This window comes from Melanerpes formicivorus, unplaced genomic scaffold (assembly GCF_026170545.1).
Source record: "Melanerpes formicivorus ecotype bairdi unplaced genomic scaffold, bMelFor1.0.p_v2 SCAF_3, whole genome shotgun sequence".
Lineage (NCBI taxonomy): Eukaryota > Metazoa > Chordata > Aves > Piciformes > Picidae > Melanerpes > Melanerpes formicivorus.
Window position 1 is genome coordinate 7,368,107 of NW_027142355.1, and position 15,281 is coordinate 7,383,387.

Below are 15,281 nucleotides of genomic sequence, written 5' to 3' on the forward strand. Positions count from 1 at the left end.
ATCTGAAGGTAAACACCTGCATGGATTTCATGCAAGTCCTCTGAAGTGTTGTCTGGCCCTCATGACTATGAATTCCTACGAAGCTGGGTGAGGCCTGTAATGGTCACACAACAACTGTACTTCAGGATGACTGAAATAGGTGGAAGTCTGTAGATTCATAAATTATTTATCTGACTGCAAAATAAAAATAATCACTTGGTAATGGGGTTTTTTTTTCCCTTTGTTTGTCTACCAGCTAACAAAAAAGAAGGTAGCTCAGTGCTTTATTTTCTCTCAAATCCAATAGTGAGCTTGCTAGCCTGTTCTGCAGCTCTCTTCCAGCTGCAAGAGGATGTATTAAGTAAAGAAATTTCACAAGAACCTCCTGTATCTAACAATAATTAATTTAGTGTGGGATTTGTCCCATCATTTGTTTAATCTGGTTTCCTGTCTATGAGAGTGGCCATCACCAAATGTTTCAAAGGATGTGTAAAACTGCAGTAGGCAAAGACCAGACAGTCTGCTCTTGCCACAGTGTTGCTACTTGAGGTAGAAAGAAAGTTTTACATTGCTTCCAAAATTTGTTCTTCTGGCAACTCTGAATCTTCTTCTGGATACTTTTTACATTCAAAGAGGTTGGGGGGGTTTTTAGGAGATAAATTATGTAGGAAGAATACGGTCATAGCCATATCTAAGCTAATCAAAGCTGACAGTAATGGGTAACAAGAGCTCATTTTTAATGAAATACCATCAAAACCTATAAATCATCTCTTTAATGTCAAGAAAAACAGTAGGGAGAGAAACATCTTTTTCCTTGATTTGCAAAATGAAGGCAATTTCTTAGACCACAAAAGCGACTAATTAAAGTATTTTTCTAGAGCAGGTAAGGGACTCCCTTGTGGTAATCCCATGTGGGATTACAATGCCATAAATTTATCAGTTTATAACAGCAGGGCTGGATAATTGGAAAGTCTGTACCCCACTGGGACAGAAAGGTGGAAGGCTTAGCACTAACAATGCTTATCGTGTGAACACAGATGGAGAAAAACATTTATCAACCAACACAAACAGGAAAATGGAAGTAAACACCTAGGAGTGAGGGCTTTGTTTGGCTTGGTGAACCTGTAAGGCAGATTGCTTGTTATAGAGTAAGTCAACAAGAAAGTAAGGATTTTATTTCATTAAAATGTATTTGATAAAATTGTATTTAATGAAAGCATTGTGTACATGACCCAGTTTTATTTGCAAAACTCAGAGTGGAGCCTGCTAAAACTGGGGGTTTATCTCCTGGCACTACTCTTACTCCTGTTTTTTACAGTAGATACAGTGCATAGAGGATGTATTTTGTAGGTCCTCTGTGCATTGCATGTGTGTTTGAGGAGACCATTGTAGGTTTTAGCCAACATTAAATTAGGATGGTCATCATCCCTGACCACTTGCAAAGCACAGAAGAGATGCTTCAAGGAGCACAGCTGGGCAATGCTAAGGGAGGAGGCAGATCAGGCTGCCACTGGGGGAGAACACAATTCTCTGTGGCTTTCTCTGGTTAATTACTGTCATTGTTACAAATTTACTTCTAATCTGAATTTACCTGGTCTCATTTTTTGTCCCTCTCCCTACTGAATTGAAATAGCTTCTACTATTTATTATCTCATGATAATTGGTGCTAAGTAGAGCCCCAAGTCTAGTCATTTTATCATCACTGGAAGCAAAAGGCCTTTCAAAAGAAGATGCATACATCTCAGTTTTTTGTCATGCGTAAGTACACACTACACTTCATCTAAAATCTGAGTATTTTTTAAGCTCTCTACTTCATCTGCACTGAAGGTCAGTAGCCGGAAATTGATATGCCACAGACAAAGCATAAATAAAGACAAAAGAAATCCCTAATTTACAATGTACCAATGGAAAGAAAAAATAAGGATGGTTTAGAGGAAAAGCACAGAATTCCATCCTCCCAGGACACAAAAAGTTGTTACACAGTTATGAAACAGCAGGGTTACTTTGGGAATTTACAGAGGGGAAAATAATAGGAAAGTAGGTAATCAGCACTGATGTATGAAAAAATATATTGTGCACCACTAGGCTAAGAGGCATTGATTAAACAGCTTTGTTGCAGAATTGTCGTTAGTGCTCTTGGCATGTTTTAGATGTGGCGCAAAAGATGAAAGCAAAAGGGAAGTAGGGTCAGTACCCTGCAGAATCTGACTTGGCGAGCTCACCCTAGGAACAGGACGGGGACAACCCTCTCAAGAACAAAATGCTGGCATCAAGAGAACCTTTAACAGAGGTGGGGAACAGTCAATACAAAATCCACTTCCTTTCTTCCCGTCACATGTGGTCCTGGATCACAAGAAAACGGACCACTACCTTCCCAGCTCTCAGGACCTGGTCAAAGATTACACTGTTCAAAAAGTGCCATATTCAACTGCAGGCACAAATACTTAAGTATCCTTTGCCACATCTGCAAAATCATTGATTTGCTGACTTGGCCCAAGAATCCCTGACACATGAGCCATGGTAACCATTTAGCTCTTGCTATAGGAGAATTGTACAGTAAACTGGGTCAGTAATGTCCTTTGGTAGCAGCAGGAAGGAATTCAGCTTTGGCAAGATCAGTCTCCTTAGGAAGGAATTAGTAGCAACATCTCTGTTTGCTTTAAAAGAAACTGCTTGTTTTTCTTACTTGTGAATTTCACTAATAGTGTTTATGGATGTACTGCAATGCTGTAAAGCTGGTCTTTAGGAAATCAGCATGCTCCCACAAGTGAGAGTAGCAGATGTCATTAATTTATGAGTCTAGGCAAAAAGCATAAGGGTTTCTAAGGGACTAGTACCAAGAGACTCAGAAAACTGCATTACTGTAGCTGCCACTGACCTTTGCCCTGCTATAAGATAAAATATTGAACTCATATGCCTAAAAGGGTCAACATTCTCACTATATTGTCATTTCCTATGCAAACACTGATCTTTCCAACCAATCTGACACTTAATCCATTAGACATGAATTATCTACATAACAAGTGAAACTGTTCAATTAGGCTTCAATCTTGCATGCATACAAATGCTTCATTTTGCACTCACATAGTCCCTCAGCTTCAATTATTACCACAAATTAAGATGTGTGCCACAGCACAGAGGTTTTAGCTAGTCATTTTAGGTTCCCATTTGATCACAAATAATAATGAGTGCAACAGAAAACTGAATCATAGTGGCAGCCCTGGGACAAATATACTTTAAATCTGCCATAAATGACAGTCTCTACTGAGCCATACTTTGCTCCTTATAAAATAATATCCTGGAGATTAGCACTAAGAGAATATATTCCCATTTCATATTCATTTTAAAATAGAGCCCGAAGGCTCAAATCAAGAATAAACCTTAGTTACATTACACTCTGTGCAAAAATAACACACTGTACTCCTGTCCCACTGTCTTATTAGGCTTACTCGGAAAATCAATGAATGGAATGTTAAGGAGTTGTCACAGGTGACTGTTTTAAGTCACTTAAAGAATCATCATCAAAGATACCAGCAAAAGTGATTTTAATACGAACTTTTTAAAGTGCAACTTAGTGAGGTTTCATGTTGAGGTTTGGTCTATTACTTCCTGCCTGGGAGAAATATACAAAGGAAAATCCATCTGGGGTTGGGCTGTAATGAGATTCAGAAAGGACCCCCTTGCTCTCTAAACTTACTTTTAGAGAGGAGTCTAGGTGCAGCTAGGTCCAAACTTAGCACTAGACTTGGTCAGCAGTTTACACATAAGAGACTTTGGGTACAGGAATTTCAGTGATAGTGATTAAACATAGCATTGTGGATCCTATCTAACAGCTAGCAGCATTTTAAAATTCATTAACACTGTTATGAAAATTCATATGATTAGGCTGTACGGTTATATAGCAATGGTGAATGAGTCAAGAGTTGGTTATAATTGCTAGAGCGATTTAGATAAGGATTCAACAAAATAAGCAAATCACCCAGAGAGATATATACAGATAAAATGTTAACCTATGATGCTTTAGTTTTCTGCAGATTATAGTAAATTTTGGTAGACGGTGATCTTTAGGGCTTTCCAAAATCCAGCTGTAATGAATTACTTACATCTCCCTTCATCAGCTTACAAGTTTCCCCTTTCATCGGTATTTTCACATAGTCCTTCCCTTCATCCTTCATCATCTTTACCAGTGGATAGTCAGAGTCTGCACTGAGAGGTGTCCTGGCTCAGGGAGGAGATGGCAAGACACAACCATCTGCAATCCCAGGGAACTCCAAGGGGCCTTGTTTAGGATCAGTGTTTATAAGGTCAGAAGATGATTGACTTCAATCAGTACCTTTCTTCACTGTGGTCATTGTTCTTGACAGGCAATCTTGGCAGTGTTCGAAGTGGGCTATCATCTAGGCTGGAGGATTTTCAGTACTTTTCCCAGGCAATCAGGAGTTGCAGGTGTGATTAGGGAGTGCCTAATACTCCAGCTCATTGTACTTGTACCCAGGACAGGAAGATGCCAGACTGCTTCAACTCAGGTCTCATTGATCAAAGTTAGAAAGCACCAGGTTGTCCCAGCCCACTGCATTTTGTAATTAAATAAAAATACAATGGCTGGTGCCAAAATCACAATGCAACCCAAGGTACATCTAGGGCACTGTCTGCCCCACCATAAGAGGACAGGAAAGATGAAGTGAAAGTACCAATGAGATTTTGCTGATTTAAATGCGTGATGTGCACAACTATGCAGTGACAAATCAGTAAAGCTATCAATCAGTGATACCATTAAGTGTCTTTTCATATTGTTTTTGCACTGAATTGGGGAAGCTCTTCAACACAAGTATTTTTTCCTCTGTGCAAAATAGTGTCTCAGAGTGTGACAATCTGTGATAGTTTAAAAATGAAACTCCTACAGTTTATTGTAGGAATGAGTGTGAAAGAGGACCTTGAGGCAGGATCTGAGGAGAAGAGTTAGGAGAGCTGTTTGCTATTCTATACACCCAGCCTTGCTTCCTCCACCCTTCTCCAGCAGCAGGGATAATGGGGCAGTAAATAGTCTCACTCAATCACTTGAACAAATGACGTAGCCAGCTTTAAATTTTATTTCAAACAAACAAACAAAGCATTCAGGTGGTACATATTTATTTTTTTTCTGCTGATGGTTGAGTGCCCTTGCAGCATGACGAGGCCCCTCGGGTGTCACTGAAACTGAACTGAAGAACCCTGCTCAGGGGTCAGAGAGACAAAACCAGAAAAGCTGAAAAATGTTGGCAGCAGCTCCACTAGGGAAGGGTGGGGACACAATAGCATGAGAATATTTTCAGAGGAAAATGGATTTATTTTTTTTTATTTAAGCTTTACTTCTTGTAGTAAATGAAATGGACTTACTTCCTCCATGGAATATATCTAACTAGAAAAGAACAGAGTAGTTTTTGAAGGTGGGGATATAGAAAGCTGGTTAAAAAACACAAACAAACAAAAAAACCCAAAACAACCAAACATTCTAGGAATCAGCTTTTGACAATTCATCAAAATTTTATGTTTATTGGCATTTAAAGAATGTCTCACAGAACCAAGTTATTAATATGTGAATCAGTGCATAAAAATGACCATGTGAAAGACATCTTATAAACAGACAAAAAGGTGGGAAGATTCTTGATTTTCTCTCAGATAAGTGCATATTGCCAGTGCCCGGAGCAGGGATCAAGGTTCCAGTCCCTTTCCCTGCTCACATAGATGCACCTCCTGACAAATTAAACTGTGCCTGTTTACCATTGCTAATCAGCAGTTTGTTGTGAGCAGCGTTGCCATCAAACTCACCAGAATCCATACATGCAGAATTTCTCAGAAAAGCATGGTGAGCTTTCTCACTGCTCTTTTGCAGAGCTCCTGCTCCAGCACCAGAGCCTCAATGTCCAAGATGGAGCATAAATTGAGCTCTTAGTCCTTGGATGGACTAGAAAGACTTCTGTATGCATCCCATCTACCTCATATGCTTTGCATCTGATGGCAACCTTCCAGCACTTTGAAAGCTGGCTATTAAAAAAAACAAAAACACCAAAATATCAAAACAAATGTTTCTTCCTGATAACAATTTTGCCAAACTTTCCTTTACAGGATGGTCATTAGAAAAGTTGAATGTTGTCATCTTTAATGCGTTTATTATCTTTCATTCAAGGTGTCTGAAGGTCCCTTTTTTGTTCTATAAACTTTACAATAAACATATACCAAAAGCAGAAACATCTGACAGCATTCTTCATTTGATTTGTCCTGTGAAGCACATATTTCCTGGGATAAGATACGAACATAGTATCCTTTTAGCCTCCTTACTACAGATTGTCTTTGGGAAAGCACATCCCCATGTGTCCAGGTGAGCTCAGAAGCATGCAGAGGCCCATGCATTTTGTCATGCTGCTGCAAGATCTGTCAGCTGCAGATGGATCCAAGTTTCTCATCTCACTCCCTTCATAGACACTTCTAATGGTTTTATTAAACAAAGTGTCCCATGTTACAACAGTGCTGATTTCCTAGTCTTCTCAAAAAGTTTATCACTTCATCTGCTATATGTGTGAACTGATGGGGAAAGGTGGTCTTGTATTTGGCTTACGCTGCTACTTCATCCAGCTGTAGAAAAGCACACCTAAATACTTTTAGGGAGGGAAAACACAGGAAAACCAGTATTGACCAATATTGTCAATTTAAGTATCTTACAGAAGTCATTCAGTATTGTTCTCAGCTTTTGCACAGAAGTGACATTGTCTTGGGCTAGTACTTTCATCTACTGATTCAAAATTATCTGGTTTTTGCCTTCATAAAAGCCAAGCAGTAAGAAAGCATCATTTTGCCACAACCTGATAAGGGAAAAGTAGGTGAGGGATCAAAAGCAGAACTAATTCTTACTGTATTATAAATATATGTATTTGCCATTACAAGTAATTTATCTGCTAGACTGGGTCAGTACTGAGTAGAAGGTGCTGTCCTTCACCTTGCCCATATCGCATTTCAACGGAATGCTAAACATGGCATAAAAGTGGCTTCAGAAATAAAAACTAAACTAAACCAAACCAAAATAAAATTAAAATAATCTGCTGGGACAGTGGATTTTGAAAGCAACCATGTATCTTTAACACTTGACGTGAGCTTCACTTTAGCTGCCAAATGTCAGAAGTTTTCTTTCTGTTCTCACTCAACTGGGAAGTCAAATAGATCACCAGCCAGCAGAGAGCAGTGCTGGAACACACCTCCGCTGGGCAGGAAGATACCTTCTTTCTCTACCTGAAACATAAGTATCGGAAGAAAGGAGGACAGGGCTGCTCTTCCACATTTGGTAGTCAGGCACAAAGAGGTCTCAGTTCATGGCCCCTACCAAAAAGGCACCATCAGCAATGGAACTTGGCCAGACTGCCCCTTCCAAGCTAAATCACAAATTGACATCAAGCCTGAATTATCTAATCTCAGCAACATTGCTCAGGGGTGAAGTCAGACAAATCAAAGCATTACCAGACCAAGAACAGGACAAGAATTTTAATTGTATTCACACAAAGAACACGTAAAACGTTTTGGATTAGTTTTCTTGTTTGTTTGTATTCTAAGCAGGTCTTTGTCTTGCACGAGCTGGTCCTGGTCTATTTACTGTAGAGATACTGAGAAGGTGTCTGTTCCTCCCAGTCGTTTCAAGCTGCTGCTTCAACTGTTTCATGTCGCACCAACCACACATCGGACGCTTGCCCTGAGCCACTGAATCAAGCGTGTGCTGGTTTCTGTCGAAATATATGAAATACCGTTGAAACCTGAGGTCTAACTCCGAGATGCACTGGGAAGCCCCCAGCTGTAGGTCTTCGTGAAATGGTCATTTGAAAGCTCCCTCTTCTACTCCCAAAACACAACCACGAAACAAACCCGAGTGGCAAGCCACAAAACGGCGCGTACACAAAGGATAAGTGGTGGGAGGGAGACAGTTTGCTTTGGGTTCCGTGGCAAGCACGTGTGCGGGCAATGAGAGCCTCGGCACCTGTTCCCCTGCCCGCTCACGCTCCTCCATCGCCGGGTACAGGCGCCGTGCAGCTCACTGCCCCGCGGTACAGCCGGGCACAGGCGGGCTGGGTAGTTCGCTGCCGCGAGGAACCGCCGGGACACCCTGCGGCTCGCCAGTTGCCACTACCACGGGGCGCAGCCCCAGAAACCCGAGCACGGAGGGGCGGGCGTGCCCGGCCCCGGCCCCGCCAGAGGAGGCGTGGGGCGGGCGGGGGTGTGCGTGGAGCGGGAGGCGCCGCTCGCCCAAGCCCGGCCCCTCGCCGCAAACCTGCTCGGTGGTGGTGGCTGCTCCCGCTCCCCCCTGCTCGGGCTCTTTGTCGGTGGTTGCTGGCGGGGGGTCGCAGCGCCATGTCCTCCCCCAAGAACGGCTTCTACCGGCAGGAGATCACCAAGACCCTTTGGGAAGTGCGGGACCGCTACCGGGATCTGCAGCCAGTGGGGTCCGGTGCCTACGGAGCCGTCTGGTGAGCCGTGCGAGGCGCCCCGGGAGGGGGCGGTGGGGCGCTACGGTGGCCCCTGTTCCGGACTGGGGGGACACTGTCCCGCCCGGGTCTCGCTCTCCGTGTTCCTTGCCAACTTTTTCCGGTTGTTGTGCCTGGCCCGGCCTGGCTTCGCCCGGTGGTGCTGGGTCCTGCGGGAGCTGAGGCGGGTGGCCCCGCTGCCCACCTGGCCGGGTGCCGGGGGCGGGGTGTGCCGCCGGGGAAGCCCGGCCCTTCGCGGCGCAGCCGGCAGGCGGACAGCGTTCATACCCGTCCCACGCATGTTTTCGTCCCTGGAGCAAGCGGAGCCCGGGGCGCCGCCCCAGCCCTGCCCAAGGAGCCCTGCCTGCGGCGCCCGGGCCCGGCTCGCGGGGTGCGGTCCCCGGAATGGCAGCGTCGTCGGAACCCGAGGTGCTGGCCCTTGGGACGTGACGCCTAGTTTGGGTTGTGTCGGTGGTGGGGGTTGGGATTTTGGGGGAAGTCTGCTTCTTTCTTTCCTTTTTTTTTTTTTTTTTTTTCCTCCTTCCTAGCCAGATGTTCCTCTTTTTAAAGCTTTTGAAAATTAGCCACTTTTCATCCCAGGGCCTGGAAGCCTATTAAACGAATGGAACTAGATGTGGGATGCTGCAGACAAGGTACTTTTGGGAAGGTGGCCTCCTCACTTGGCACTTGGCAGGCCGTAGGTTGAAGTCTGGGCAGCACAGGGCAGGATGCAGCCATGCTTGGTGGGCTTTGCCTCTCGCTTCAGGACTCCCTCACCAGCTCTCCCTTTTCCCTTAAAGCTCAGCCATCGATGGAAGAAGTGGTACCAAAGTGGCCATTAAGAAATTGTACCGCCCGTTTCAGTCTGAACTCTTTGCCAAACGAGCCTACAGAGAGCTACGCCTGCTGAAGCATATGAAGCATGAAAATGTGAGTTGGGTCATTAGCAGATTTTCTGCCCCCAAGGGTACAGCTTGCACACCCTAAAAACCAAGAGAAAATTATATATAGTTGAACAAGGCAGATGTGTGGCTGCATGGAGTTCAGGAGCCTAAGACCTGTGTTTCTGTCTTTTGTCTGTCCACAAACATTGGTTTGTACAAACTAGAATATCTTGTGGGAAACACTTCATTTCCTTGTTGGAAAAGTTGGGTGGGGAAGGTTAGGACCACAGTGGAATTTGTGTTCAGAGCTAGTGAGACAGATTAAGGAACAGAAATTACAGTCTCTGTCACTGTGTCTGTGAGGTGCCGGAGGGCATAGAGCATGGGTCTGTGCCTGTGAGTCTCAAATACCAGCATTGCTCTTCCTCCATGAAGATGGCTATGGCACACATGCATATCTTTGGGGAGGGGGTAAGGTTTTCCTTTTTTATCATTCATGAAGCATTTGAGGGTTTTGGTCTCGTACTAACGTGAAACAAGAAAGGTCATGGGTGACTAAATAATTTATTTTAGTAGGATACAGAGAATAGGATAGAGAGCTCTGCAAAGATTCCTCCATCGTGTGAAAGAGCAGCTGTAGAAGAAAAGTGTTATTAGTCCCAATAGTGCTTAATGGCTTAAGTAAAAAGTAGAGGAGGAAGGATTTGTGTGAAAACAATTATTGTGGAATTGAAGCATGGACTCCAGGTTAGAATTGTCCTAGGGTAGTCTTGGGGAATGATGGTAGTGGTTTTCAATGAGGAAGCTGGGGCCACCAGGGGAAGAGAGAATTTGGGGGAAGTTGTTAAAAAGATGGCTAAGATTGTAGTTTAAAACATTAATGATGTGGAAGAGTAGAGCATAGCTCCATTGACATAGCTTTCCTTGAAGGCTAAGGGATTGAAAGTGAGGACAAGAGAAACTGGTAATAACAAGAGCCAATCATTGCCATTTAACATTCTAATATTAACATTGTGAGTGCTAGCTTTAGGTTTGTTTTTAAGGATAATCTGTGGAATGTCCTGACTGTCCAGAAAAAAACAGACTTTTTTGGTAGTCATAAGAAACAGTGTGCTTGTTAACATTTTAATCTGAATCTTTTACTACATTTGATCATTTGACTTGAGGATTCCATTTAAGTAACTGCTTCATAGCCACTGCTGTATGTGTTAAAGAGTTAACATTTGCAGGGAACTTGTGTGTCATGCATGGGCTTTAACGTTCTCAGCATTTTCTTCACTGAACATTTGGGAGCAGAGCAGCTCATGCAATTGCCAAGGTCCCAACTGTGTCAAGAATTTGGGATTATTTTTCTTCCGTTTCCCAGAATAATCTGTTGGGTAGCATTTTCCACTCCTGAAGGTTATAATGTGGTGATGCCCTTCAGGATAATACTCTGGAACCCCTCATATGATAATTAAAGAGTCTAAAGAAAATGCTCACTGGGCAACATGAGCACAATCTGTAAGAGTTACAAATCAGTATAGGTGAAGGAAGGGAATAATTTACAGTCTTGGGAAACAGTTTGGGCCACAGAAAGAAGCAGCTGGTCTACCTCTTCAGGAAAAGTTTTACTGCATGCTAAGGCATCTACTTGTTAGAGAACAATGACTGATTAAATGATTCTGCAGGGATTTGTAGGCACTGTAGAGGCAGAAGGTCATTATTCCACAGGTCTGCCATGAGCCCATCAAGTTAATCTCCACCCACCATCCCAGCCTCACGCCTCACAGTATACTTCTATAAAATAGCAGTTACCTCTCTTTCTGGCTGTACTATAAACACAGCTGCTATTAAAAATTAATAAAACTGAAGTAAATGTCTCAGAGACCACAATAAAATAACAGTGCTGCTGTTATCTTTGTGCTGGATGTTGATAATCTAAATACATAGAGGACGTGGTGTGTGACAGTGGCTCCTGCTAATATCTTGTGTCAGAACATAGTGAGAGTTTTATCAAAGTGTGGCACATTTGTGTATCTTGTACATATTTGTATACCTACATATAAGCACTCACAGGAATTCTAAAGTAGTTCTACTAACTTAAATTCTGAACCCATTTCTGGCATAAAAATTTTGACAAATGCCTATTAAATGTTTCTTGGGTTGGTTAATATTCTACAGATGTTTTCTCTTCCTGGAAACTCTGTATGTAAGAGGCAACTGCAATGTTTGTTTAAAGGTACTCTATTATGCTCTCATTCATTGCTCTGAACTAGTAGGACACCAGAATAACTTGGTTTGGTACTCAAAAGCCAATAAATAGTCACTTCTGCTTATTTTCACAAATGTGCCAGTTGGCACTTTACCTAGGCTGAGCTTTAGCTGACAGCCATTTTTTCATGCCCCAGCCTTGGGTACTAATAATGTAGATTTACTAGCTTAGTCTAGTAAATGAAAACAGCACTGAAACCCAGATCTTCTCTTTGGATTGCCATCCAGTCCAGAGATGAAGATGTGTTTCTCTGCAGGATTTGGTTTTGTCCAATGTTGTGTAATGAGTCCTTTGAAAGAAAGAGTGTGATAGTGCTCATGTGTGCAGCTGGTGCTTGCTGATGTGCAGATTGGCAGGAGAAAAGGAAAGAAGCTGTCATTCCATCAGCAGGCATCCCTGGTGTCATGGAACGGTAATCAGTGAGGAAGAAAGGTGACTGAGGTGCAAGCCTTGTGTGTGGATAGTTAACATTTTTAAAAGATGGAGACTACTTAGTGTGGTAAGAGGATGCAGGTGTCCTGTGATGTGGAATAGTGCAAGAACATGAAGTTGAAGCTAGTTCTGCAGAAAATTTAATGCACTGTAACATGTAGTTCAGTGCACCCCAGCAGAGATCTCTCTTAAAAAATGTACTTGCATTTGTAGCCCAAGTGCCAAAGCTGTGTTTTCATGCGTAACATCTGCAAAAGAAAGCAGCACTTATTGTATAGAAGACATAACCTACATTACTAATTAATTTATACACTTTCACTTATGTGCTGTTTACATCAGAAACTTTCCTTTACAAAAATTCAGTGGAATAGTCCTTGAATAAAAGTAATCTAAGATATGAAAGTGCAGAGGAGAGTAGAGAAGAGAGGCAACTTGCTGTTGTGCTCTACTGCTGGAATAATGTTTGGAAAAGGAGGCAGCTGAGAAGGGAAGGACAGAAATCACCTTACCAGTGCAAAGCTATTATTTATTTGTTGGCAGTATTAAAATTGGTCAGAGTGGTCAGTATAAATGTCTTGGGAGAAGGGGAGTGGGTTGTGGGACTAGGAAAGGCTGGAGACACTGCCATTTACCTGCTACTGGCTTCACAAGGAAGAGAGACTGTCAACACAGTAAGTATACTGAAAAAAAACCCTACCTGTGGGGGAAAGAAGTTAGATCTGTAGATAGGTGATTTTGCTTTTCAGGAAGATGAGAGAGACTTGCAAAGAAGGTACTTCATTGGAGAATCTAGACATCACAGTTGGTTTTCAGTCAGATGGGTGGTAGGAAAGAAGGTGCATCCTTTGTGGACTAATTCATTTAAGAAATTGCCTTCTGACATAGTTAATGGGGAAAGAAAATGTGGCCCTGTGCTGCTGCTGGCTGCCATAGGTGTTTTTCATTGCCATCACAGAGTGCACTGGGTTTGTTCCTTGGCTGTGTTTCCATCTCTGTTAGTATCAGTTAGTGTGGTGAATTAACACTAAAAATAGAACTATAGCATATTTCCATGTCATAGGTACATGTGTTGCATTTCCTATAGGCCACATACGAAAAATAGATCATTCATGTAATTGTTTTACACTGGCTTACTTTTTGTGCTGGGACACTATCTTTAAGTACCATAAGATTAAAAAAAAAAAAAAAAAATTCTTTATTCTTTACAATACTGTATTTAATTGAGAGTGTCTTAGACACAGGATTTTCCATAATACTATGGAGGAGGGAGTTTCCTACACTTTGTCCAGTTCTTTTCCTTTTCCTGAAGAAGCAGCTGGAATTGTATCTTGCTCAGGATTTATTTTATCCTGTACCTCCTTGTGCCTTACATATCTGCAGAAAGCTGTGACCTAAATGGAAATACTCATGACTCTGTTCCAGCACAGGAAAATCATCCCAAAGCACAGCTATTAAATAAAGATCACAGAGGAAAAGGAAATGGGTCTCTTGTTTTTATTTTTAAATTGATTAACTATTAGTATCTCTTTCCATTTTTGGACACTAAAGTGGATTTCAGGAGTTTTAGAAAGCTTGCTTTGTAAACCAAGAAAAGAAGTATTGTAAAACTTTTGACATACCAAAGGAGCCTTCTGGTTTGTAATTTAAAATTCTCTGCAATGAGAGCTGAGTGTTGGTCTTGGTGTTCTTCACTGCAGAGGTTTTGGAGCAATGGTAAGCTTGTCTCCATGAGTTTGCAACATTACCACAGAAGTAAAATAAATATGTATGTGTGTGTGTGTGTGTGTATATATATATAGGGGCCCAGGTCAAATGCTTTGATGTGAGTGCACGCATCATGGGCAATAAACAGGAGGAGCTGCAGTGCTATGATCTGATGGGTATCATAGAGACATGGTGGAATGAAACCTACGATTGGCGTGTTGGGCCAGAAAGGTACGACCTCTTCGGGAAGGACAGGCAGGGAGACAGGAGGGGGTTGACCTCTGCGTCAGTGACCATAGAGCTCCACCTGGTGAGCGATGAAGAGAAGACTAAGTGCCTATGGGTCAGGATGAAAGGAAGGGTAGGGGACGTTACAGTGGGGATCTGCTACAGATCAACTAACCGAGAAGACCAAGTGGGTGAAGCCCTTTGTAGACAGAGAGGAGTCGCTGCTCGTTCACAAGCCCTGGTCTTCGTGGGCGACTTTTATCACCCCGACATCAACTGGACAGATGGCACTGCAGGGCATAAACAATCCATTTCTTGCTTAGGGAAATGAAGGCATGGAAAAATTACCTTAAGGAGAACAAGCAGGACTTATGAAAAAGTGTGGCTTAATAGTGAAATAAGTGAATACTGAAAAAGTTTACTGTTAAAACATCATCTTCCTTGTTTTTAATACAGAAATACTTGGAGAGCACGCAACTTTTCTGGCTGTGTATGCTCTGTTATGTATGTGCACACTTGCTACCTTAGGAAATGCCTGTAGAGCTCCATTGTTGTCACATGTGTCTTCCTAATTCCTCTCTTGTCCCTTTCTCTGCTTCCACATAGAAAAGGAAAATCTTATATAAAACTGTCATTAAAAAAATAATTGCATTTAGTGTGTGTTCAACATTTCAGTTACAAGGTGCTCTCGTCTTAAATAAAACTGTTGGCCTCTGAACTATTTATTCAAGTTAGGACTGGTTTGTTTGTTTCTTTATTTTGTTGTGGTGGTTTTGTGGGTTGGGTTTGTTTTGTAAATCAGTGTCAAACAACCCACAGTGTTATAAAATTTACACATAACAAATCCTGGTGTTACTAGGCACTGCCTGTAGGTATTCTTTATGCCTGCATCTGACGTCTCACTATAGTAATGTTTTTGATTGTATTTTTTCACTGCTTAGGCAGGTTAGGTTTTTTTAATGTTACATCAGTATTAATAATGTTTTTTCTTTCCCCACTCTTCTTTTTAGGTCATTGGAATATTGGATGTGTTCACACCAGATGTAACTCTGGAGAAGTTTAATGATTTGTAAGTTCTGAATTGTTTGTGTTTGGGAGCAGGGCATCAATACTTTTGTAGGAGGGACAGTTATTAAAATTGTTGCTTCCTGGATTTCCTATTGTTTTCTGAGTGTGATCTTAATGTAACTTTTATGTGCAGCTTCAAAATTCGTAGGCTGAGGTTTTCAGATTGATGTTAGAACCAGTTACCTGTCTTATAAAGAGTGTACTTGTTTCAACCTGTGGTAAACGGCAGTTTGGCAGATTCCTTAATAC

The 15,281-nt window shown here is 42.2% G+C and overlaps 1 protein-coding gene across 2 annotated transcripts in view; it reads left to right on the top strand.

Annotated features, from left to right (window-relative positions):
* Positions 1–8,349: 8,349 nt before the first annotated feature.
* The window catches only part of MAPK12 (mitogen-activated protein kinase 12), a 30,880-nt gene continuing 23,948 nt past the window's right edge, over positions 8,350–15,281 (top strand). For both annotated transcript variants that reach the window (XM_068165759.1, XM_068165768.1), the window contains exons 1-3: positions 8,350–8,465; positions 9,263–9,392; positions 14,975–15,033. In XM_068165759.1, the coding sequence (XP_068021860.1) occupies positions 8,350–8,465; positions 9,263–9,392; positions 14,975–15,033 (305 nt within the window). The remainder of the gene's footprint in view (positions 8,466–9,262; positions 9,393–14,974; positions 15,034–15,281) is intronic.